This window comes from Choloepus didactylus, chromosome 14 (assembly GCF_015220235.1).
Source record: "Choloepus didactylus isolate mChoDid1 chromosome 14, mChoDid1.pri, whole genome shotgun sequence".
Classification (NCBI taxonomy): domain Eukaryota; kingdom Metazoa; phylum Chordata; class Mammalia; order Pilosa; family Megalonychidae; genus Choloepus; species Choloepus didactylus.
Window position 1 is genome coordinate 59,693,031 of NC_051320.1, and position 23,258 is coordinate 59,716,288.

Here is a 23,258-nt window from a genome sequence, read left to right on the forward strand (position 1 = left end):
CTTGTAGGTTAGTAGTCAGAATGCCACTGAATTATGCCTTTAGGGAGACTGTGATGTGATGGACCTGATGATGGGAAGACTTCAGGATAATGTTGTGGTGGAGCCTCTCTGGATTGTCAGGCCTCTTGTAAATCAGTAGAAAAAAAAGTTAGAGCCCACCTATCGCAGCAGACATCCTCTAGTTCTTATTTTCTTCCAAACACTGCCTGGACCGGGGAGAAAAAGCCCCTGAATAGGGGGCTTGGTGTGTGTGCATTCCTTTTGTAGCATTTATCACAATAATGTAATGTAAACCTTATTTGTGCAATTGTTCATTTGCTTTTTGTTTCTTTCACTAGACTTCAAATGCTCTAGCAAAATCTGTGTCTGTTCAGCTGTATTCACCAGTTCTTTTATTTATTTATTTATTTTATGTTTCTTTAGTAGAGAAGTTGTGGGTTTACAAAACAATCATGCATAAAATACAGGATTCTCGTGTACCACCTTGCATTGGTGTAGAACAGTTGATACAACTGATGAAAGCACATTTTATAATTATACTATTAACTATAGTCCATGGTTTGACTTAGGGTTCACTGGGTAGTGTAATTGCATGGATGTTTAAAAAAATTATGTTGCCATATATACAATCTAACATTTTCCCTTTTAACCACATTCAGATATATATTTCATTGCTGTTAAATACATTCACAATGTTGTGCTAACATCACCACCATCCATGACTAAAACATTTCCATCATTCCAATTAGGAAACCTGTATATTTTAAGCCTTATCTTCTCATTCCCTATCTCCAACCCATCCCCTAGTAACCTATATTCTAGATTCTGACTCCATGAGTTAGCTTATTCTAATTGTTTCAAAACAGTGAGATTGTACAATATTTGTCCTTTTGTGTCTGGCTTACTTTGCTCAAAATGATGTCTTCTAGGTTCATTCATGTTGTTGCATATATCAGGACTTCATTCCTTTTTATGACTGAATAATGTTCCATTGTCTATATATACCACATTTTGTTTATCCATTCATTGGTTGATGGACACTTGGGTTGCATCCATCTTTTGACAACTGTGACTAAAGCTGCTATGAACATCACTGTGAAAATATCTGTTCAAGTCCCTGTTTTCAATTCTTTTGGGTATATATGTAGCAGTGGTATTGCTGGTTCATATGGTATTTCTATACTTAGCTGTCTGAGGAACCGCCAAACTGTCTTACACAGCAGCTCTACCAGTTTACATTGCCACCAGCAATGACTATGTGTTCCTGTTTCTCTGCATCCTCTCCAGTACTTGTTATTTTCCATTTTTTTAATGTGTGTGAAATGGTTTCTCATTGTGATTTTGATTTGCATTTCTCTTATGGCTAATGATGTTGAGCATATATGCATGTGCATTCTGGCCATTTGTTTATCTTCTTTGGAGAGATGTCTGTTCAAGTCTTTTGCTCATGTTTTAATTGAGTTGTTTATTTTTTGTTATTGAGTTGAAGAATTTCTTTATTTATTCTGGATATTAATCCTTTATTGGATGTGTAGTTTCCAAATATTTTCTCCCATTGTGTAGGCTATCATTTTACTTTCATGATAAAGTCCTTTGAGGAACAAAGGTTTTTAATTTTGATAAGATCCCATTTGTCTATTTTTTCTTTTGTTGCCTGTGCTTTGGGTGTAAAGCCTAAGAAACCATTGCCTAACAAAAGCTTCTGAAGATGTCTTCCTACATTTTCTCTAGGAGTTTGATAGTTCTAGCTCTTATATTATGATCCATTTTGAGTTGATTTTTGTATATGGTGTGAGGTTAGTGTCCTTCTTTTTTTGCAAATGGAGATACAGTTTTCTCAGCACAATTTGTTGAAGACGCTATTCTTTTCCAATTGCATGGTCTTTGCCCCGTTGTCAAAAATCAGTTGGCCATAAATGTGAGTGTTGATTTCTGTGCTTTCAATTTGATTTTATTGGTCTATATGTCTGTCCTTATGCCAGTACCATGTTGTTTTGATTACTGTGGCTTTGTAATAAGTTTTAAGATTGGGGAGTATGAGTTCCCAAACTTCATTCTTTTTCAAGACGGCTTTACCTAATTTGGGGTCCCTTACTCTCCCATATAAATTTGATTGGCTCTTTCATTTCTGGAAAGATGTTTGTGAGATTTTGATTGTGATTGCATTGAATATATAAATTGCTATGGGTAGGATTGACATCTTAATGATATTTAGTCTTCCAATCCATGAACACAGAATGTCCTTCCACTGTTTAGGTCTTCTTTGGTTCATTTTAGCAACGTTTGATAGTTTTCTATGTACAAGTCCTTTACGTCCTGGTTAGATGTGTTCCTAGATGTTTCCTTCTCTTAGTTGTTATTGATGTTCACCAGTTCTTAGCATATTCTTAGTATATATGTCTGGCATTTACTAGGCATTTAGTGAATATTGTATGAATGAATGAATAATTAATGAATTTGTGTTAATAGTTATTTGCCTATCTAAAAGTAAATAGGAATTTTATGTATCTGAATTAATTTTTAATCGTAAGTTGCAGCTTAATTCAGGTTTATTTACTAATACCGAATGTCGTATTCTTTTAGTAGAATATGGTAGGTATATTACACTCAGTGATATGTTGGTATGTGTTTGGCAACCAGCTCTTTGAAAGAAAAACATCTTATGTGTAGTATTTTCTGATTTGTGTAGTCTAAATACATCCAATTTCAAGCTACACTTGTTACTTTCCAGAGGTGGGAAGAGATGCACACAATTGGCTCTCCTGTGTCAGTGCTGTTCCTTTAGTAATGCATTGTTCTGCATATACAAAGATTGTGCCACTGACACATACTCAATAGAACTTGTACTTTTAAAAGTTTTTTGAATTAGTTGAGGTAATGCTAGTAACTGTAAAAGAGAAATGCAAGCAATCTCTGTTGCTCAACATGATAGAAGTTTATTTTTCTCCTACATGAAATCCACAATGGGGAGCCTGATCAGCAGAGGGTTCTTCTTAAAGTGCTCATTCAGGAATCCAGGCTTCTTTTCTCTGTGGCTCCTTTATCCCCTAGGGTCTTGGGTAAAGAGTATGAGAATAGCATATGCAAGTTTGTAATGGTTGTGGAAGTGGTAAAACATCACTACCATTTATAATCCATTGGCCAGAGCATAGTCATGTGGCCATGGCTACCCCTAACTAAAGGAAGATTGGGAAATAGATTTTCCAAGAGGAAAAAGAAATAATTGTTCAATAGCTAGCCAGCCTCTTCCATGATTTTCTAGTTATGTGAGCATTATATTGATCAACTTATATTCTTTCACCTTATTTCTTCTCCGATAATTGAATGCATTTTTTTTTTTTTTTTTTTTTTTTTTTTTTTTTTTTTCTGGAGGAGAAAAGAATTTATTTACGATCTTGCAAGATGGGGCGTCCAGCCAAACACGCAGAAGGCTGGCGCGCCCGAGGAAGAGAATGGCGATGTTTAAATCTCCTACTCCTAATTCGCAAGTCCCTCCCCTGTTTTCCCATTGACTGGGTACTACAGAGGTTACAGCCTATCCGAGAACACTAACTAATTCATCTTTTGAGATTTTAATTTGTACAGCCAATCCCAGAGAACCAACTAGCTCATTATTGAGATTTTGAACTGATTAGCCAATCCCCCCCCAAATTTTTATTTTTTTGCTGTGAGTTCCCGCCTCTGATACTACCTCATGTCTCTTTACATCAGGCAGATTCTCTCTTCTCTTTGTCTGGGGCTTGTTTAAACTGGTTTTGCCTCCATTTCCCTTATTCCATGCTGTCTCTATGTGAAAACGAAACTTATTCCTTTCTTACAGATTCCCTCCTCTTTCTTTTTAAACACTTTTAGTTTTCACATTTTAGATTCTCAAATTTGCTAAGGGCTTTTTCACATTTTTTATCATAAGGATCTTTTTTTATTTTTGATTCTAGTGGTTTTGATGGGTTTTTGAACTAGCCTTTGAGCACACGGGATTATGTAGCACCCATCTTTTATAAACATTTTGGCTGGAATGATAAGGAAAATTAAAATAGATGTTGCAATTCCTTTCCATTTCTCGAACCAATTTTCCAACCATTCTATGAGTGGGTTGTTAATGCTAGAATTCTTTTCTAGTTTTTGAAATAAGGCTGTTAAGCCTTGTAGGGCTTTGGTGATAGTTCCATTAGGTGCAGTATTATTGGGGATGAATGTGCGACAATTTCCCTCAACTATAGCACAGATGCCTCCTTTTTCAGCTAGCATTATGTCTAGGGCCATTCTGTTCTCCCATGCCATTCGGCTAGTGGCATCTAACTGTTCTGCTATTTTTTTAATGACATTCTTGGTATAGTTGATAAATTTTAGCTGATGATTGACATTTTTATTGATGGTGACCCACCAGAATAAGGATGATTTAAATTCTGCAGCTAATTGATTTTTAGCTTTAAACTCATTAGGAACTTTCTGGGGAACCCCTATACTATCTACAAACATTTTTTTATTGAAGGAACTAGGTACACTTTGTACATTTTTCTTTTCTCCTTTGCCTTGGGTTGGTACTTTATTACTTTCAAATGCCAGGGTAAATGAGATAGCCAATTGAACCAGAGCACAGGTTCCTCCCCACCTTTCAGGTAGTGTTGGCCAGAGGATGCCCTTCCCACAGTACCACCAGAGGTCTGCTCGGGGTATAGTTAGGCTGGAGAAGTTGCCAGTACTATCCTTGCTCACATTTCACACCTGTGTACACAAAGCCATGGTACCAAGATTCTGGAGCCCTTCTTTCCATCTGGAGAGACAGGCAGAGTGGTTTCCGGGACCAAGGTGAGACTCTGGTATGGCTTTGACACTTCCCTCCTGGACTGGAGGGAAAAGGGAGGACAACGTACTACAACTTTCACCAGGAGTAGCATTTTGAAAGAGGAGTGTTATACATTTAAACTTTCTTTCATGCTTTTTCATCCCCAAGGGGAAGGGCATAATCTGAACAGTGGGTTGTTTGGTTGTACAAGCAAACAGTTACTTCTGTTTAGACTCTGGATGGTATGTTTGCCTCATTCTACCCAAGCATTTGTATTTCCATAACCTGTCTCTATTTCTGTGGTTTGCTTTAAGTCTTTGGCCTTAAGTATTCTAATGACCTTGGGGTCAATTTGTACTGGAGAGTTAAATTCCAGCCAAGTTTCCCTTAATGGTTTTTCCTCCAACCTGGGTTAAGACCCATCCCTCATACTGTGTGGTCCACCAAGCAGTGTTCCAAGAATAACAGGGGTTAGGTGTTTCATAAGTTATACTCTCAAATGTTTGCTCCCCAACAATCTTGCTTTCTATTTGAACAGTCTGCTTACATAAATGCTTATATTTCTTCCTCAGTTGTTGCTGATGTTTTAGATTTTTACAGCTCATTACTTGACAGACATTAAATTGTACAGTTTGAGACTTTAAGCCTTTGACTACACTTATAACCAGCTTAGCAGAACCTGTTACTCCTTGAATATAGAACATTATGATCAGTATAAGCAATTTCATCATTAAGCTATACACAGAGCACAATGCAAACATAGGGTTTAATCCAGCCCTTCCTCCCTCCTAGTATGTTCTTTCAACTGTTGCCTATTTAAGGTGATCCTTAGGGGATCTGAGGTAGGAGTCACTTTTCAGGATTCAGGTTGAGTTGCTGGATACTTATCGTCTGGTTCAGGCACCGGTCCCTTCACTCGTGTGTAATGAGTCCAGCCTCTTTCTGCCGTTCGGACTGCCGTCTTAGTTGTCAGCAAGACTTGATAGGGTCCTTCCCAGATCGGTTGAAGTTTGGATTCTTTCCATGACTGGATCAGAACCCAGCTGCCAGGCTGATGTCAATGGGCAGCAAATTCAAGAGGCAGGGTCTGAGCCAGCAGTCCACGGTGCCTTGGTCCGTGCACGGAGTTGCCTGGTTAACCAGAGGCAGGCCTTTTCTTTTCCCCCTTTTCTCATTCACAACCAGCAGATCCAAGCATCTGGTCTCGGGCCCTTTAGCTGCCGGAGATGGGCCCCCAATGGCGGAGTCCGAGACCGCTCAATCAGTGGGGCGCGCCTTCCCTTTGTCCACCTCGGGGGTCCCCCTCCGAAGCTTTGGATCCCGGACGAGCCCCCAAGTTGTCGGAAATAAAGTGGTACCTGTAAGGGAATAAATGCTCTCTCGGTTCTGGAGGAGAAAAGAATTTATTTACGATCTTGCAAGATGGGGCGTCCAGCCAAACACGCAGAAGGCTGGCGCGCCCGAGGAAGAGCTGAATGCATTTTTAAACAGGCTGGCAATGGTTAGAGGCAGAGTCGAGTAAATTTTTTTTTTTCTGTTCAGAGTTATCTGGATCATATTAGATTTGATTATAGTCTCATTTGCACCAATCTTTCTCTTTTCCAAATTACTCTATTATTTATTATTCCTCTTTAGTCAAAAAATCACCATGTTTTATAGACTTTTAGATTCCTTTAAATTGTTCCTATATGGATTTAACATAATTTTGGTTTTTGTTTCTTTGAGAATTCGGATGAGCTATTATGATTACCATTTTTGTGGTTTAAGAAAGATTTGTATTTTTCTTAGTTTATTCTCCCTTTCAACCCCACCAGGGGAGTTTGTGGAATGGAATATCTGGTAAATATGTGACATATTTGGGACATTCAACAGTATTCTGTCTGTTCATGTTGCTCTAGTACTTTAAAAAATTGGCATATTTAGAGCTGAAGGTAATAACACCTTATAATTATGAATCCTGCATGTCTTTGTATTTTTAGGGCCTAGGTGTTTTTGATAATTATTATGATCTGCAAAACTGATGGGTTCCAACCATGGAGATTTATAGGCATATACATTTCTAAGCTATTTTTAATAGCATTCATTATAAGATACAGTTGATGGTTAACTTATTGGTTAAAGGGCTCCATTAGCAAAAGTCCTGAGATTTTATTCCCAAATTAAATTATGTTCTGTGGACACAAAATTTACTTAGACATTAGTCATTTCACAGCCAATTACTAGAAAATAATCTCATAGTATGTGTATGTGGTTTGTGAGAAGTAGTTCAAGAGCATCATTTTATAAGTTAAGTTACTTATGTGCACCGAGGGCTCCAAGGAAAAGTGTCAGTTTCTTTGTGCACTTGAAGTGAGTGCATTTAGGCTTCTTGAACTTTAAAGATTAATAAGCTATTCAAGAGTGGGAAGAAATGGTAAAAGAAGAAAAGTGAGTTGGATGTTAGAATATAGGGATCCTAGGAGCTAGCTGTTTAGGAGAGAACATAGATGTAGTCAGAAGAAGAGCAACCAGTGTGGATGGCTCAGGGAGTGTGGGAAGGATATTAACAAATAGAGAATCTTTAATAGGAATCAGGCACCATCCTTCACAGCTTATAGTGATTTGTCTTTTATTCATAATCCATGGTTGTTATTAGTCCTATTTAACAGATGAGGAAAGGGAGGCCCATAGTGCTTTCTAGCCCCTTTCCCATTTTGGGCTCCAAAGAAAGTGACATTACTTGTACAATGAATAGTTCATAATAAGGTAGATTGTTAAGGCTGATCTTTGTCTCTTTAGGCCTTACCTAGCCATTCTGAGGAGCACATTTGTAACCCATTCAACATATTGGTCTGGGAATTTCTGCCCTATTCTAGGGGTTCTCAAACTTTAGTGTGCATCAGAATGAGCTGGAGGGCTTGTTAAACCACAGATTGCTGGGTCCCACTCCAGAGTGCCTGATTCAGTAGGTCTGGGGTGGGACCTGAGAATATGCACTTCTAAGGAGTTTCCTAGATGGTACCGATGCTCCTGTTCCAGGGATATTCTTTGATAATGCTGCTTTGGAAGAGGTGCAGTAACCTGCTTACCTTGTGACAAACAGGAAGCAGCCAAAGGTTGTGTCTGCAGGTGATAGTGATTGGATAGTTGTCTGTTTCACAAATTCTCTTTACTATTTCATTGGCAATTACCTGACACAAAGAACCCTATTCTTTAATACTCTGAGTGTGACTTAGTCCAGATAAATTCATAATTTAATATCAAATAGTATGTTATCACTATGACATTAATACTAATTGTTTAAAATGAAACAGAGAAGTTGAAATTCAAACTTTATTTTTGTATTATTTTGTGGTTCTATATTTAGTGTCATTTTACTTTTTAGAAAATATCTGCAATACCTATAATTATCACAAGATGGCAACAAAAGGCTAAAGATTTTTTTTGGTTGAAATTTGTCTTGAGACTGTTGGTGGGTTAGATAGATTTGTGTTGAAGCTGTATCGAATGAAAGAGCAAAAGAAATTTGAACTATGGAGTTTTTTTTAATTTGAGGGAAATACTGGTATTTTCATGTAAAAATAATTTCTTATAAAAATAAGATAGGCATGTGTATTGATATTATTGATAACTAATTCTTTTGGAATTAGATGAAACATAAGTTTTTGTGTAATAATAACGAATATCATTTTTGTGGTATTTCCCTCCAAAGGACTTCAAAAGAATTCAAGTTAGCAAGATTCATAAGGTCTTACCATTCTTTGATTTATAAGGACTTATTATGCAAATTGAAGATAGAATCTTTGCCCTCAGTGAGTTGGGGAAAAAAGAAATGTATATGCAAGTCAATGAGGGAACAAAACAATTTACCAAAGTCTAATGCCAAGCATTGTGCTAGACATATTATGTAGTTTATTTCTAAACATCGATCCTCAAAATCTATACCAAAATAAGTGTGTTATAATTACTTCCTTATTTTGTCATTAAGGAACAAAGTTTTATAAATATGCAGGTTTAATACCACGGTGAAGGTTGTTCGGTTTGTAATCTTGAAGTTGGTATTTAAACCCAGGTCTGTCTGACTACAAAATCCATTTTCTGGTTACCATACCATGTCCCTCCCAAAATAGCTGAAGAATGTAAGACAACTAATAATTTGGCGATCTAGTTTGTTATTCCACTGTCGGTAAACGTTTGTCTACTTCATTATAATTATTCTGAAAAAATTGAAAGAAAGGATACATTATATAATGGTAACAGTTAATCTGGATTGCATTTTAACTTCAGAAAAGATGTATGTGTGTGTGTGTGTGTGTGTGTGTGTGTGTTTTGTTGGCTTGTATTGTCTCTATTTTTGTTTGTTTTACCTTTTGGAAATATTAACCACCTTTCCCTATGTATTTGTGTGCAGGTTATGTGGGTATGTAATTTGTGCCGAAAACAACAAGAAATCCTCACAAAATCAGGAGCGTGGTTTTATAATAGTGGCTCTAACACTACACAGCAACCGGATCAAAAGGGTCTCCGAGGACTGCAAAATGAGGAGGTGCCTCAGGAGAAGAAAGCAAAACTCCACGAGCAGGCTCAGTTCCAAGGACCCCCAGGTGACTTCTCTGTACCTGCAGTGGAGAAAAGTCGATCTCATGGGCTCACAAGACAGGATTCTATTAAAAATGGGTCAGGAATGAAGCACCAAATTGCCAGTGGCATGGCTTCTGACAGGTAAACATTTTGTTTAATCTTCAGGTAAACATAATATTTTTATCTTCATTCCAAACAGAAATAAAAATATGTGAAATGTTTAGGTAATGTGAGCTGCCTAAATATAATGTAAATGCCTGTATGTTTTATGTAAGTGCTGAAGGGACTTGATCTATTATAGTTTTGAACTATCTTAGGTTTGATGTGGGAGTTTCATTTTATCAGACATGTTTTTCAGAATAAGGAAGAGAAATAAAACAGGGAATATAGATAGGATGTTGTTAGGAAGGGTATATCAAATGCTTAAACTAAGAGCAATGGAAATGAAGAAGAAATGGCACTTTATAGAGGTTGGACTGATGGAACTAACTGGAAGTAGGAATTAAGGGAATGGGGAAGGTTGATGATACCTGCAAGGGTTCCAGCTTGGGCTTTAGGGTGATGTGGTTTCTCAAGCAGGTAAATACAGGCGAAATAACAGGTTTTCAGGTAAGGACTTCATGAGTTTTATATATCCACGGGCTAATTCGTTACTATTTGGCTCAGTTATTTAGCATTTCCATGGAGTTCATCTTCAGAGTGTTAGACTTTTAAAAACAATGTTTATAGTCTTTATTAATCTGTATTTCCGGTCTTTGGAAAAAGGAGAATGAAAATTTTTCATGGGAAAATTAGTTTTCTATACCTTTTTTCTCTGTTTCTATACCTCATTATTCTGTTTCAGTGGAAAAATCTGGTTTCTACTATTTCTGTTGTCTAGCGGTGGCAAATACATTTCTATGTGAGCAAATCCAAAGTCATGCACTTGTGGAAAAACAAATCTAAATTGTACTTAAAGGGTTTCTTTTTTTGAGCCATCAGTTATAACAGGTAAAATAACTGAGAACCACTTCAGATTGATGCATACAACCGTCTCCCCAATATATTGCTTGGTCTTGGGTGGATAATAAAATAATGGCTGCATTGTTTCTTTTTTGAATTACAGAAATTTATGGAGTACCTTCAGAAAGCTAGTAAAAGTGAAAAAGAATATGGAATCCTATCTGTGCTGGTTTGAATCTATTTTGTCCCCTACAAAACCATGTCCTTTAATACAATCTTGTGGGGGCAGATGTATTAGTCTTTTGATAGGGGTGGAGCCTTTTGATTGAGTGTTTCCATAGAGATGTAACTCACCCAAATGTAGGTGAGACCTTTTGATCAGATCATTTCCATGGAGGTGTGACCCTACCCATTCCAGGTTGGTCTTAATTAGATCACTAGAGTCCTTTAAGGGAGCTCACAGAGAGAAGGAGCTCAGAGAAGCTGAGACATTTTGGAGATGCTAAGCTAAGAGATGAAGCCCAGAGTTTGCCCCGGAGAAGAAGAGAGGACCCCCATACACTTAGAGAAAAACACCCTAGGAGAACAAGCAAGGTTGCAGAGTTGCTGAGAGAGAGAAGCTAAGAGAGACAGAAGCCCAGAGACATTTTGGAGAAAGCCCTGTGGAAACCAGAACCCAGGAGTAAAGGACAAGCAGATGCCAGCCACATGCCTTCCCAGCTGACAGAGGTGTTACAGACGCTATCGGCCTTTCCTCAGTGAAGGTATCCTCTTGTTGATGCCTTAGTTTGGACACTTTTATGGTCTTAGAATTGTCAATTTGTAACCTAATAAATCCCCTCTATAAAAGCCAATCCATTTCTGGTATTTTGCATAACAGCGGCTTTGGCAAACTGGAACACTATCTTTGTACAAAACAATGGTGGTTTCATGGCTGGAAGACTGTGTATGCATCTCAGTGAGAAACCTTAGGAACCCAAGAGTTTAAGATTAGAGGGGAATCTTACATTGTATTCCACTTTAAGTTAACAAAGATTTGAGTGCAAATAATTTATGTGGAAGGCAATCCTAGGTACCGCTTGTTAGGGGAGTAGGAAGTGATACAGGTAAGAAAACACAATTCTGAGTGCACTAAAGAGCAGGTTACCACTTTTGACAACTATATCTCAGTCTTCCTGGGACTTCAATGAGAGAGGATAGTATTACCTCTGAGTTATTGCACAAGAGGGGCAAGGAAATTAGGGTTTTTTTTTTTTTTTTGATTTAAAAAAATTTTTTATTTAGCAAATATTCTGATTTTTTACCCATTTTATTAGTCACAAACCATAAAACTCACCCATTTAAAGTACACAATTCAATGTTTCTTAGTATACAATATTTGCAGACTTATACAATCATCACCACAATTTAATTTTAGAACATTTCTGTCACAGCTAAAAGAAGACCTTGTACCCATTCATAGTCACTTCTCATTCCCACCCAACATCCCAGCCTAGGCAAACACTAATCTGTCTCTATGGACTCAACTATTCTGGACATTAAAAATAAATGGAGTCATACTACATATGGTCATTTTGTTACTGACTTCTTTCACTTAGCATAATCTTTTTGATGTCCACCATGTTATTATCTGCATCATCACTTCACTTACTTTGTTGCCTCATAATATTCCATGGTATAGATACACAACGTTTTGTTCATACATTCATCAATTGATGGACACTTGTATTATTTCTGCTTTTTTTGTTATTATGAATAATGCTGCTATGAATATCTACATACAAAGTTTTGCATCAACATATATTTTCACTTATCTTGGATATATAATACATCAAAACTTCTTATTTATTGGTTCAAGGATGTTTCTGGGGTTGTTAACTTCCTGGAACTCACTGACGAAGCATATTCTTGTGGCCAGAGAAAGCACTCCAACAGAGTTGCAAATGCTTACAGTAAGAAGACATTGCTATGTAGGGAATGGTGAATAATGAAGGAATATGAGTGCAGCACTGGCAGTATCTGCTCTACAAGTACTTCCCAGAGCAAGAAAGGCCATAAAATGGCAACTATAATGGTCAAGGTGTATGAGCTTGGATGAAATAATATTAGGATTTATGATCTAAAAAGATGATAAACAGTGGAGATAGGATTTTAAATAAGTAAGATAATAAAGGATAATAAAAATACAGACCCATTCTTCAAAAATTAGAAAGCAGTATGAGTTAGTCCCCATTGGAGCTTAGGAAAGTAGATTTAGGAATAATAAAAGGAAATACTAAAGCCCTAGGTCACATAATAGGTTAATTTTTGGAATGCACTTCATCAGGAAGTTGTGCACGTTAAAACTAAATTTAGTTTATTTATAAGTAATTCGTCACTGTAAGGAAGCTAGAATTATATCTCTTACCTTTGGAGAATAGTGTAAATGAGAACAAATACACTTTTTTCAGTGTATCTCTTAATGCCTGTTTCATTGACTTAGTACTAGTCTGGATAAATAGAGGGGTCTGTGGGAAGCAATATTTTTTATTCTCTTTTTTGCCTGGTGTCTTTGGCTGCCATTACTAACAGTTACTATATTTTAATACAGGATTGGTTACAATTTGTATAAACTTATATTCAGAAAATAAGTTCTCTTTAAGAATAATTATATTCCCCTTATCACTGACAATAAAGAGCATTTTTCTTATTCTTTAATGCAAATTCTGAAGTAATTGTTTGGTCATGTATCAGTGACCAGTAATGAGCCCTTTGAATTTTTTCCCCTGGGTCAAGGGGTCAGCACACTATGCTCCAGAGCCAACTCTGATTTTCTGCCTGTTTTTGTAAATAAAGTTTTGTTGGAACATACCACATCAGTTCATTTACTTATTAACTGTAGCTGCTTTCACACTACAGATCCAGAGCCGAGTAGTTGTGACAGAGACTGTACGGATCTCAGTTTCAAATATTTACTAGCTGACTCTTTACAGAAAAGGTTTTCCAAATCCTGCCTTAGAGAATAGTTAGTTATCTTAGTGCTGCTGAATTTTCTCCTCTCTTTGCCCATTTTCTTTTGTCATTTATTTAAATTATTTTAATTAAGACTGCTTTCCTTTGTTGTTCCCCTCTCCCACCCCACTCCTGCTCTCTCCCCTTTCTCTCTCTGTCTCTCTTTCTTTTTACTTATCAGAATGGGTCTTCTAGTAATATTTGAGTTGGACAGTAAAATGTAGGTACTGATGAGGAATATAATTCCAGTTTAAAATATTTTAAATTTGTTTATGAAAATATTAAAATATTAAATTTGTTTCTTCAGTATCATTCAATAACCATGGGTTTCAACAAAGGGAAGCTTCAATTAATTTTGAATCTTTATGGACTTAGAACTGTGTTTGAGAAATAGAAAAGCATGTTACATGTTTCCTTTTTTAAGGAAGCTTTAGGTTAATCTGTAACTACATGCTGTTTTTATCTGTTTTATGACTTTTGGCTCCTCTCACAGGCCTTAGCACTGTGCCTTATAAAGTAGGCCCTTAGTATCTATAGAATGAATGAATACCAACTTGACTCTAGACCTTAGCTTTGAGTGAGTATTTACTTAATTCATTTATTCTTAAATATTGTGAATGTTATTAACTTAGACACAAAATATTGTTAGAGGTTTTCAAATATTTTTAAATTTTCAAGATAACTTTAGTATAAAATATAAAATACTTTTACAATGGCACCAAAAATTTGAAGTACTTAAGGTATAAATCTAATAAAATATGTGCTGGATCTGTATGCTGAAAATAATGAAACACTGATCAAAGAAATAGAAGACCTAAGTAAGTGAGGAGATAAATTGTGTACATGGATTAGAAAACTTGATATTGTTAAGCTGTCATTTCTCTCCCATTTCGCCTATATATACGAATAGATTATAAAATTCATATAGAAATGTAAAGGACATGGAATAATCAAAATAGCTTTGAAAAAGAACAAAGTTATAGCTTTACCACCACTTGATTTGAAGACATTATAAATCTACAGTAATCAAAATAGTGTGGTATTTGCATAAAGATACACAAATAGATTTATGCAACAGATCAGAGAGTCCAAATATAGATCCACCCATATACTGACAACTGATTTTTGAGAAAAATGCAAAGGCAATTCAGTGGAGAAAGGATAGCCTTTTCAACAAATGGTGTTGGAACAATTGGATATCTATACACACAAAAAAAGTTGGAAGCTTACATCTCACCATATAAAAAAATTAATTGAAAATGGATCATAGACCTAAATGTAAAATCTAAAAGTATAAAACTTCAGAAGAAAATACAGGAGAAAACCACTGTGATATTGATTTAGGCTAAAGTGATAAAGCTTTTAGAAGGAAATATAGGGTATCTTCATGACTTTAGGTTGGGCAGTGATTTCTTAGATGACACACAGAAAGCATTAATCATAAAAAGAATAAAATGACACATTAGACTTCCTCAAAATAACAACTTCTGTTCATCAAAAGACACCAATAAGAAAATGTATAACCAAGCCACAGATTTCAAGAAAATATTTTCAATTCATATAACTCTAAGGACTACATAAGGAACTCTAACAATTCAATAATAAAAACAATATGTTTTCATTAAAATGCTAAAAAATTGGAATAGATTCTTCACAAAAGAAGATACCAAATGGCTAATAAAAACAAGGAAAAATGTTCTTTGTCCTTAGTCATTTGGAAAATGCAAATCAAAACTACAACAAGATGCTTCCATGTATCCACTAGGAAGGCTAAAATTTAAAACCACAGTCAGGGGGCAAGATGGCAGACTGGTGAGCTGTATGTTTTAGTTACTCCTCCAGGAAAGTAGGTAAAAAGCCAGGAACTGCGTGGACTGGACACCACAGAGCAATCTGTCTTTGGGCATACTTCATACAACACTCATGAAAACGTGGAACTGCTGAGATCAGCGAAATCTGTAAGTTTTTGCCGCCAGGGGACCCGCGCCCCTCCCTGCCAGGCTCAGTCCCGGGGGAGGAGGGGCTGTCAGCTCCAGGAAGGAGAAGGGAGAATTGCAGTGGCTGCTCTCATCGGAAACTCATTCTACTGATTCAAACTCCAACCATAGATAGACTGAGGCCAGACACCAGAGACTCTGAGAGCAGCCAGCCCAGCAGAGAGGAGACGGGCATAGAAGGAAAACAACACGAGAAGCTCCAAAGTAAAAGCAGAGGATTTTTGGAGTTCTGGTGAACACAGAAAGGGGAAGGGCGGAGATCAGGCCTTGAGGCGCATATGCAAATCCCGAAGCAAGGCTGATCTCTCTGCCCAGGGCACCTTTCCTTAATGGCCCTGGTTGCTTTGTCTATTAGCATTTCAATAACCCATTAGATCTCTGAGGAGGGCCGTTTTTTTTTTTTTTTTTTTTTAAAATCCTTTTTGCTTTTTCTAAAACAATTACTCTAAGAAGCTCAATACAGAAAGCTTCAAAGAATTGAAATTTGGGCACGTCAAGTCAAGAGCAGAAATAAGAGAGCTCTGAGACAAAAGGCAATAATCCAGTGGCTGAGAAAATTCACTAAACAACACAACTTCCCAAGAAAAGGGGGGTGTCCGCTCACAGCCACCATCCTGGTGGACAGGAAACACTCCTGCCCATCGCCAGCCCCATAGCCCAGAGCTGCCCCAGACAACCCAGTGTGACGGAAGTGCTTCAAATAACAGGCACACACCACAAAACTGGGCGTGGACATTAGCCTTCCCTGCAACCTCAGCTGAATGTCCCAGAGCTGGGAAGGGGGAGCAGTGTGAATTAACAGAGCCCCATTCAGCCATCATTTGAGCAGACTGGGAGCCTCCCAACACAGCCCAGCAGCCCAGAACTGCCCTGGGGGGACGGCACTCACCTGTGACATAGCACAGTCATCCCTCAACAGAGGACCCGGGGTGCACAGCCTGGAAGAGGGGCCCACTTGCAAGTCTCAGGAGCCATACGCCAATACCAAAGACTTGTGGGTCAGTGGCAGAGACAAACTGTGGCAGGACTGAACTGAAGGATTAGACTATTGCAGTAGCTTTAAAACTCTAGGATCATCAGGGAGATTTGATTGTTAGGGCCACCCCCCCTCCCCGACTGCCCAGAAACACGCCCCACATACAGGGCAGGCAACACCAACTACACACGCAAGCTTGGGACACCAATTGGGCCCCACAAGACTCACTCCCCCACTCACCAAAAAGGCTAAGCAGGGGAGATCTGGCTTGTGGAGAACAGGTGGCTCGTGGACGCCACCTGCTGGTTAGTTAGAGAAAGTGTACTCCACGAAGCTGTAGATCTGATAAATTAGAGATAAGGACTTCAACTGGTCTACAAACCCTAAAAGAACCCTATCAAGGACAGCAAATGCCACGAGGCCAAAAACAACAGAAAATTATAAAGCATATGAAAAAACCAGACGATATGGATAACCCAAGCCCAAGCACCCAAATCAAAAGACCAGAAGAGACACACCTAGAGCAGCTACTCAAAGAACTAAAGATGAACAATGAGACCCTAGTACGGGATATGAAGGAAATCAAGAAGACCCTAGAAGAGCATAAAGAAGACATTGCAAGACTAAATAAAAAAATGGATGATCTTATGGAAATTAAAGAAACTGTTGACCAAATTAAAAAGATTCTGGACACTCATAGTACAAGACTAGAGGAAGTTGAACAACGAATCAGTGACCTGGAAGATGACAGAATGGAAAATGAAAGCATAAAAGAAAGAATGGGGAAAAAAATTGAAAAACTCGAAATGGACCTCAGGGATATGATAGATAATATGAAGCGTCCGAATATAAGACTCATTGGTGTCCCAGAAGGGGAAGAAAAGGGTAAAGGTCTAGGAAGAGTATTCAAAGAAATTGTTGGGGAAAACTTCCCAAATCTTCTAAACAACATAAATACACAAATCATAAATGCTCAGCGAACTCCAAATAGAATAAATCCAAAAAAACCCACTCCGAGACATATACTGATCACACTGTCAAACATAGAAGAGAAGGAGCAAGTTCTGAAGGCAGCAAGAGAAAAGCAATTCACCACATACAAAGGAAACAGCATAAGACTAAGTAGTGACTACTCAGCAGCCACCATGGAGGCGAGAAGGCAATGGCACGATATATTTAAAAATCTGAGAGAGAGGAATTTCCAGCCAAGAATACTTTATCCAGCAAAGCTCTCCTTCAAATTTGAGGGAGAGCTTAAATTTTTCACAGACAAAGAAATGCTGAGAGAATTTGCTAACAAGAGACCTGCCCTACTGGAGATACTAAAGGGAGCCCTACAGACAGAGAAACAAAGACAGGACAGAGAGACTTGGAGAAAGGTTCAGTACTAAAGAGATTCGGTATGGGTACAATAAAGGATATTAATAGAGAGAGGGAAAAATATGGCAAACATAACCCAAAGGATAAGATGGCCGATTCAAGAAATGCCTTCACGGTTTTAACGTTGAATGTAAATGGATTAAACTCCCCAATTAAAAGATATAGATTCGCAGAATGGATCAAAAAAAATGAACCATCAATATGTTGCATACAAGAGACTCATCTTAGACACAGGGACACAAAGAAATTGAAAGTGAAAGGATGGAAAAAAATATTTCATGCAAGCTACAGCCAAAAGAAAGCAGGTGTAGCAATATTAATCTCAGATAAAATAGACTTCAAATGCAGGGATGTTTTGAGAGACAAAGAAGGCCACTACATACTAATAAAAGGGGCAATTCAGCAAGAAGAAATAACAATCGTAAATGTCTATGCACCCAATCAAGGTGCCACAAAATACATGAGAGAAACATTGGCAAAACTAAAGGAAGCAATTGATGTTTCCACAATAATTGTGGGAGACTTCAACACATCACTCTCTCCTATAGATAGATCAACCAGACAGAAGACCAATAAGGAAATTGAAAACCTAAACAATCTGATAAATGAATTAGATTTAACAGACATCTACAGGACATTACATCCCAAATCACCAGGATACACATACTTTTCTAGTGCTCACGGAACTTTCTCCAGAATAGATCATATGCTGGGACATAAAACAAGCCTCAATAAATTTAAAAAGATTGAAATTATTCAAAGCACATTCTCTGACCACAATGGAATACAATTAGAAGTCAATAACCATCAGAGACTTAGAAAATTCACAAATACCTGGAGGTTAAACAACACACTCCTAAACAATCAGTGGGTTAAAGAAGAAATAGCAAGAGAAATTGCTAAATATATAGAGACGAATGAAAATGAGAACACAACATACCAAAACCTATGGGATGCAGCAAAAGCAGTGCTAAGGGGGAAATTTATAGCACTAAACGCATATATTAAAAAGGAAGAAAGAGCCAAAATCAAAGAACTAATGGATCAACTGAAGAAGCTAGAAAATGAACAGCAAACCAATCCTAAACCAAGTAGAAGAAAAGAAATAACAAGGATTAAAGCAGAAATAAATGACATAGAGAACAAAAAAACAATAGAAAGGATAAATATCACCAAAAGTTGGTTCTTTGAGAAGATCAACAAGATTGACAAGCCCCTAGCTAGACTGACAAAATCAAAAAGAGAGAAGACCCATATAAACAAAATAATGAATGAAAAAGGTGACATAACTGCAGATCCTGAAGAAATTAAAAAAATTATAAGAGGATATTATGAACAACTGTATGGCAACAAACTGGATAATGTAGAAGAAATGGACAATTTCCTGGAAACATATGAACAACCTAGACTGTCCAGAGAAGAAATAGAAGACCTCAACCAACCCATCACAAGCAAAGAGATCCAATCAGTCATCAAAAATCTTCCCACAAATAAATGCCCAGGGCCAGATGGCTTCACAGGGGAATTCTACCAAACTTTCCAGAAAGAACTGACACCAATCTTACTCAAACTCTTTCAAAACATTGAAAAAAATGGAACACTACCTAACTCATTTTATGAAGCTAACATCAATCTAATACCAAAACCAGGCAAAGATGCTACAAAAAAGGAAAACTACTGGCCAATCTCCCTAATGAATATAGATGCAAAAATCCTCAACAAAATACTTGCAAATCGAATCCAAAGACACATTAAAAAAATCATACACCATGACCAAGTGGGGTTCATTCCAGGCATGCAAGGATGGTTCAACATCAGAAAAACAATCAATGTATTACAACACATTAAAAACTCGAAAGGGAAAAATCAATTGATCATCTCAATAGATGCTGAAAAAGCATTTGACAAAATCCAACATCCCTTTTTGATAAAAACACTTCAAAAGGTAGGAATTGAAGGAAACTTCCTCAACATGATAAAGAGCATATATGAAAAACCCACAGCCAGCATAGTACTCAATGGTGAGAGACTGAAAGCCTTCCCTCTAAGATCAGGAACAAGACAAGGATGCCCGCTGTCACCACTGTTATTCAACATTGTGCTGGAAGTGCTAGCCAGGGCAATCCGGCAAGACAAAGAAATAAAAGGCATCCAAATTGGAAAAGAAGAAGTAAAACTGTCATTGTTTGCAGATGATATGATCTTATATCTAGAAAACCCTGAGAAATCAACGATACACCTACTAGAGCTAATAAACAAATTTAGCAAAGTAGCGGGATACAAGATTAATGCACATAAGTCAGTAATGTTTCTATATGCTAGAAATGAACAAACTGAAGAGACACTCAAGAAAAAGATACCATTTTCAATAGCAACTAAAAAAATCAAGTACCTAGGAATCAACTTAACCAAAGATGTAAAAGACCTATACAAAGAAAACTACATAACTCTACTAAAAGAAATAGAAGGGGACCTTAAAAGATGGAAAAATATTCCATGTTCATGGATAGGAAGGCTAAATGTCATTAAGATGTCAATTCTACCCAAACTCATCTACAGATTCAATGCAATCCCAATCAAAATTCCAACAACCTACTTTGCAGACTTGGAAAAGCTAGTTATCAAATTTATTTGGAAAGGGAAGATGCCTCGAATTGCTAAAGACACTCTAAAAAAGAAAAACGAAGTGGGAGGACTTACACTCCCTGACTTTGAAGCTTATTATAAAGCCACAGTTGCCAAGACAGCATGGTACTGGCACAAAGATAGACATATAGATCAATGGAATCGAATTGAGAATTCAGAGATAGACCCTCAGATCTATGGCCGACTGATCTTTGATAAGGCCCCCAAAGTCACCGAACTGAGCCATAATGGTCTTTTCAACAAATGGGGCTGGGAGAGTTGGATATCCATATCCAAAAGAATGAAAGAGGACCCCTACCTCACCCCCTACACAAAAATTAACTCAAAATGGACCAAAGATCTCAATATAAAAGAAAGTACCATAAAACTCCTAGAAGATAATGTAGGAAAACATCTTCAAGACCTTGTATTAGGAGGCCACTTCCTAGACTTTACACCCAAAGCACAAGCAACAAAAGAGAAAATAGATAAATGGGAACTCCTCAAGCTTAGAAGTTTCTGCACCTCAAAGGAATTTCTCAAAAAGGTAAAGAGGCAGCCAACTCAATGGGAAAAAATTTTTGGAAACCATGTATCTGACAAAAGACTGATATCTTGCATATACAAAGAAATCCTACAACTCAATGACAATAGTACAGACAGCCCAATTATAAAATGGGCAAAAGATATGAAAAGACAGTTCTCTGAAGAGGAAATACAAATGGCCAAGAAACACATGAAAAAATGTTCAGCTTCACTAGCTATTAGAGAGATGCAAATTAAGACCACAATGAGATACCATCTAACACCGGTTAGAATGGCTGCCATTAAACAAACAGGAAACTACAAATGCTGGAGGGGATGTGGAGAAATTGGAACTCTTATTCATTGTTGGTGGGACTGTATAATGGTTCAGCCACTCTGGAAGTCAGTCTGGCAGTTCCTTAGAAAACTAGATATAGAGCTACCATTCGATCCAGCGATTGCACTCCTCGGTATATACCCGGAAGATCGGAAAGCAGTGACACGAACAGATATCTGCACGCCAATGTTCATAGCAGCATTATTCACAATTGCCAAGAGATGGAAACAACCCAAATGTCCTTCAACAGATGAGTGGATAAATAAAATGTGGTATATACACACGATGGAATACTACGCGGCAGTAAGAAGGAACGATCTGGTGAAACATATGACAACATGGATGAACCTTGAAGACATAATGCTGAGCGAAATAAGCCAGGCACAAAAAGAGAAATATTATATGCTACCACTAATGTGAACTTTGAAAAATGTAAAACAAATGGTTTATAATGTAGAATGTAGGGGAACTAGCAGTAGAGAGCAATTAAGGAAGGGGGAACAATAATCCAGGAAGAACAGATAAGCTATTTAACGTTCTGGGGATGCCCAGAAATGACTATGGTCTGTTAATTTCTGATGGTAGTAGTAGGAACAAGTTCACTGAAATGTTGCTATATTATGTAACTTTCTTGGGGTAAAGTAGGAACATGTTGGAAGTTAAGCAGTTATCTTAGGTTAGTTGTCTTTTTCTTACTCCCTTGCTATGGTCTCTTTGAAATGCTCTTTTATTGTATGTTTGTTTTCTTTTTAACTTTTTTTTTCATACAGGTGATTTGAAAAAAGAAGGGAAAGTTAAAAAAAAAAAAAAAAAAAAAAAAAAAGAAAAAAGACAAACAAGGGGGAAAAAAAAAAAAAAAAAGATGTAGTGCCCCCTTGAGGAGCCTGTGGAGAATGCAGGGGTATTCGCCTACCCCACCTCCATGGTTGCTAACATGACCACAGACATAGGGGACTGGTGGTTTGATGGGTTGAGCCCTCTACCATAAGTTTTACCCTTGGGAAGACGGTTGCTGCAAAGGAGAGGCTAGGCCTCCCTGTATTTGTGCCTAAGAGTCTCCTCCTGAATGCCTCTTTGTTGCTCAGATGTGGCCCTCTCTCTCTGGCTAAGCCAACTTGAAAGGTGAAATCACTGCCCTCCCCCCTACGTGGGATCAGACACCCAGGGAAGTGAATCTCCCTGGCAACGTGGAATATGACTCCCAGGGAGGAATGTAGACCTGGCACCGTGGGACGGAGAACATCTTCTTGACCAAAAGGGGGATGTGAAAGGAAATGAAATAAGCTTCAGTGGCAGAGAGATTCCAAAAGGAGCCGAGAGGTCACTCTGGTGGGCACTCTTATGCACACTTTAGACAACCCTTTTTAGGTTCTAAAGAATTGGGGTAGCTGGTGGTGGATACCTGAAACTATCAAACTACAACCCAGAACCCATGAATCTCGAAGACAGTTGTATAAAAATGTAGCTTATGAGGGGTGACAATGGGATTGGGAAAGCCATAAGGACCAAACACCACTTTGTCTAGTTTATGGATGGATGTGTAGAAAAGTAGGGGAAGGAAACAAACAGACAAAGGTACCCAGTGTTCTTTTTTACTTCAATTGCTCTTTTTCACTCTAATTATTATTCTTGTTATTTTTGTGTGTGTGCTAATGAAGGTGTCAGGGATTGATTTAGGTGATGAATGTACAACTATGTAATGGTACTGTAAACAATCGAAAGTACAATTTGTTTTGTATGACTGCGTGGTATGTGAATATATCTCAATAAAATGATGATTTAAAAAAAAAAAAAAAAAAAAAAAAAAAGAGTACACATGGAAGAGTCAACCTTGGACAGGAGGAGGGAGAGCCCTTCATCCAAGTCATTCAACCAACAATGACTGAGCAGCAATGGCTACGACTGGGGACCACAGTGAGCATGACCTCATGGTCTTGGCATTCATGGAGCTTGTGATCTTAGAAAGATGTATGTGATGTGCTGAGCCCTTGAGCATGGGACTTGCCTTATGAAGCTCATTACCACAAAGGAAAGTCTAAAGTTGTATGTAATGGTGCCTAAGAGTCTCCCCCTGAGTACCTCTTTGTTGCTCAGATGTGGCCCTCTCTCTCTCTAACTGAGCCATCTCGACAGGTGAAC

The 23,258-nt window shown here is 37.7% G+C and overlaps 1 protein-coding gene across 36 annotated transcripts in view; it reads left to right on the forward strand.

The window, feature by feature from the left end:
• Positions 1 to 23,258, forward strand: part of RIMS2 (regulating synaptic membrane exocytosis 2) — a 731,813-nt gene that overhangs the window by 216,642 nt on the left and 491,913 nt on the right. For all 36 annotated transcript variants that reach the window (XM_037802482.1, XM_037802459.1, XM_037802461.1 and 33 more), the window contains one exon: positions 9,177 to 9,487. In XM_037802482.1, the coding sequence (XP_037658410.1) occupies positions 9,177 to 9,487 (311 nt within the window). The remainder of the gene's footprint in view (positions 1 to 9,176; positions 9,488 to 23,258) is intronic.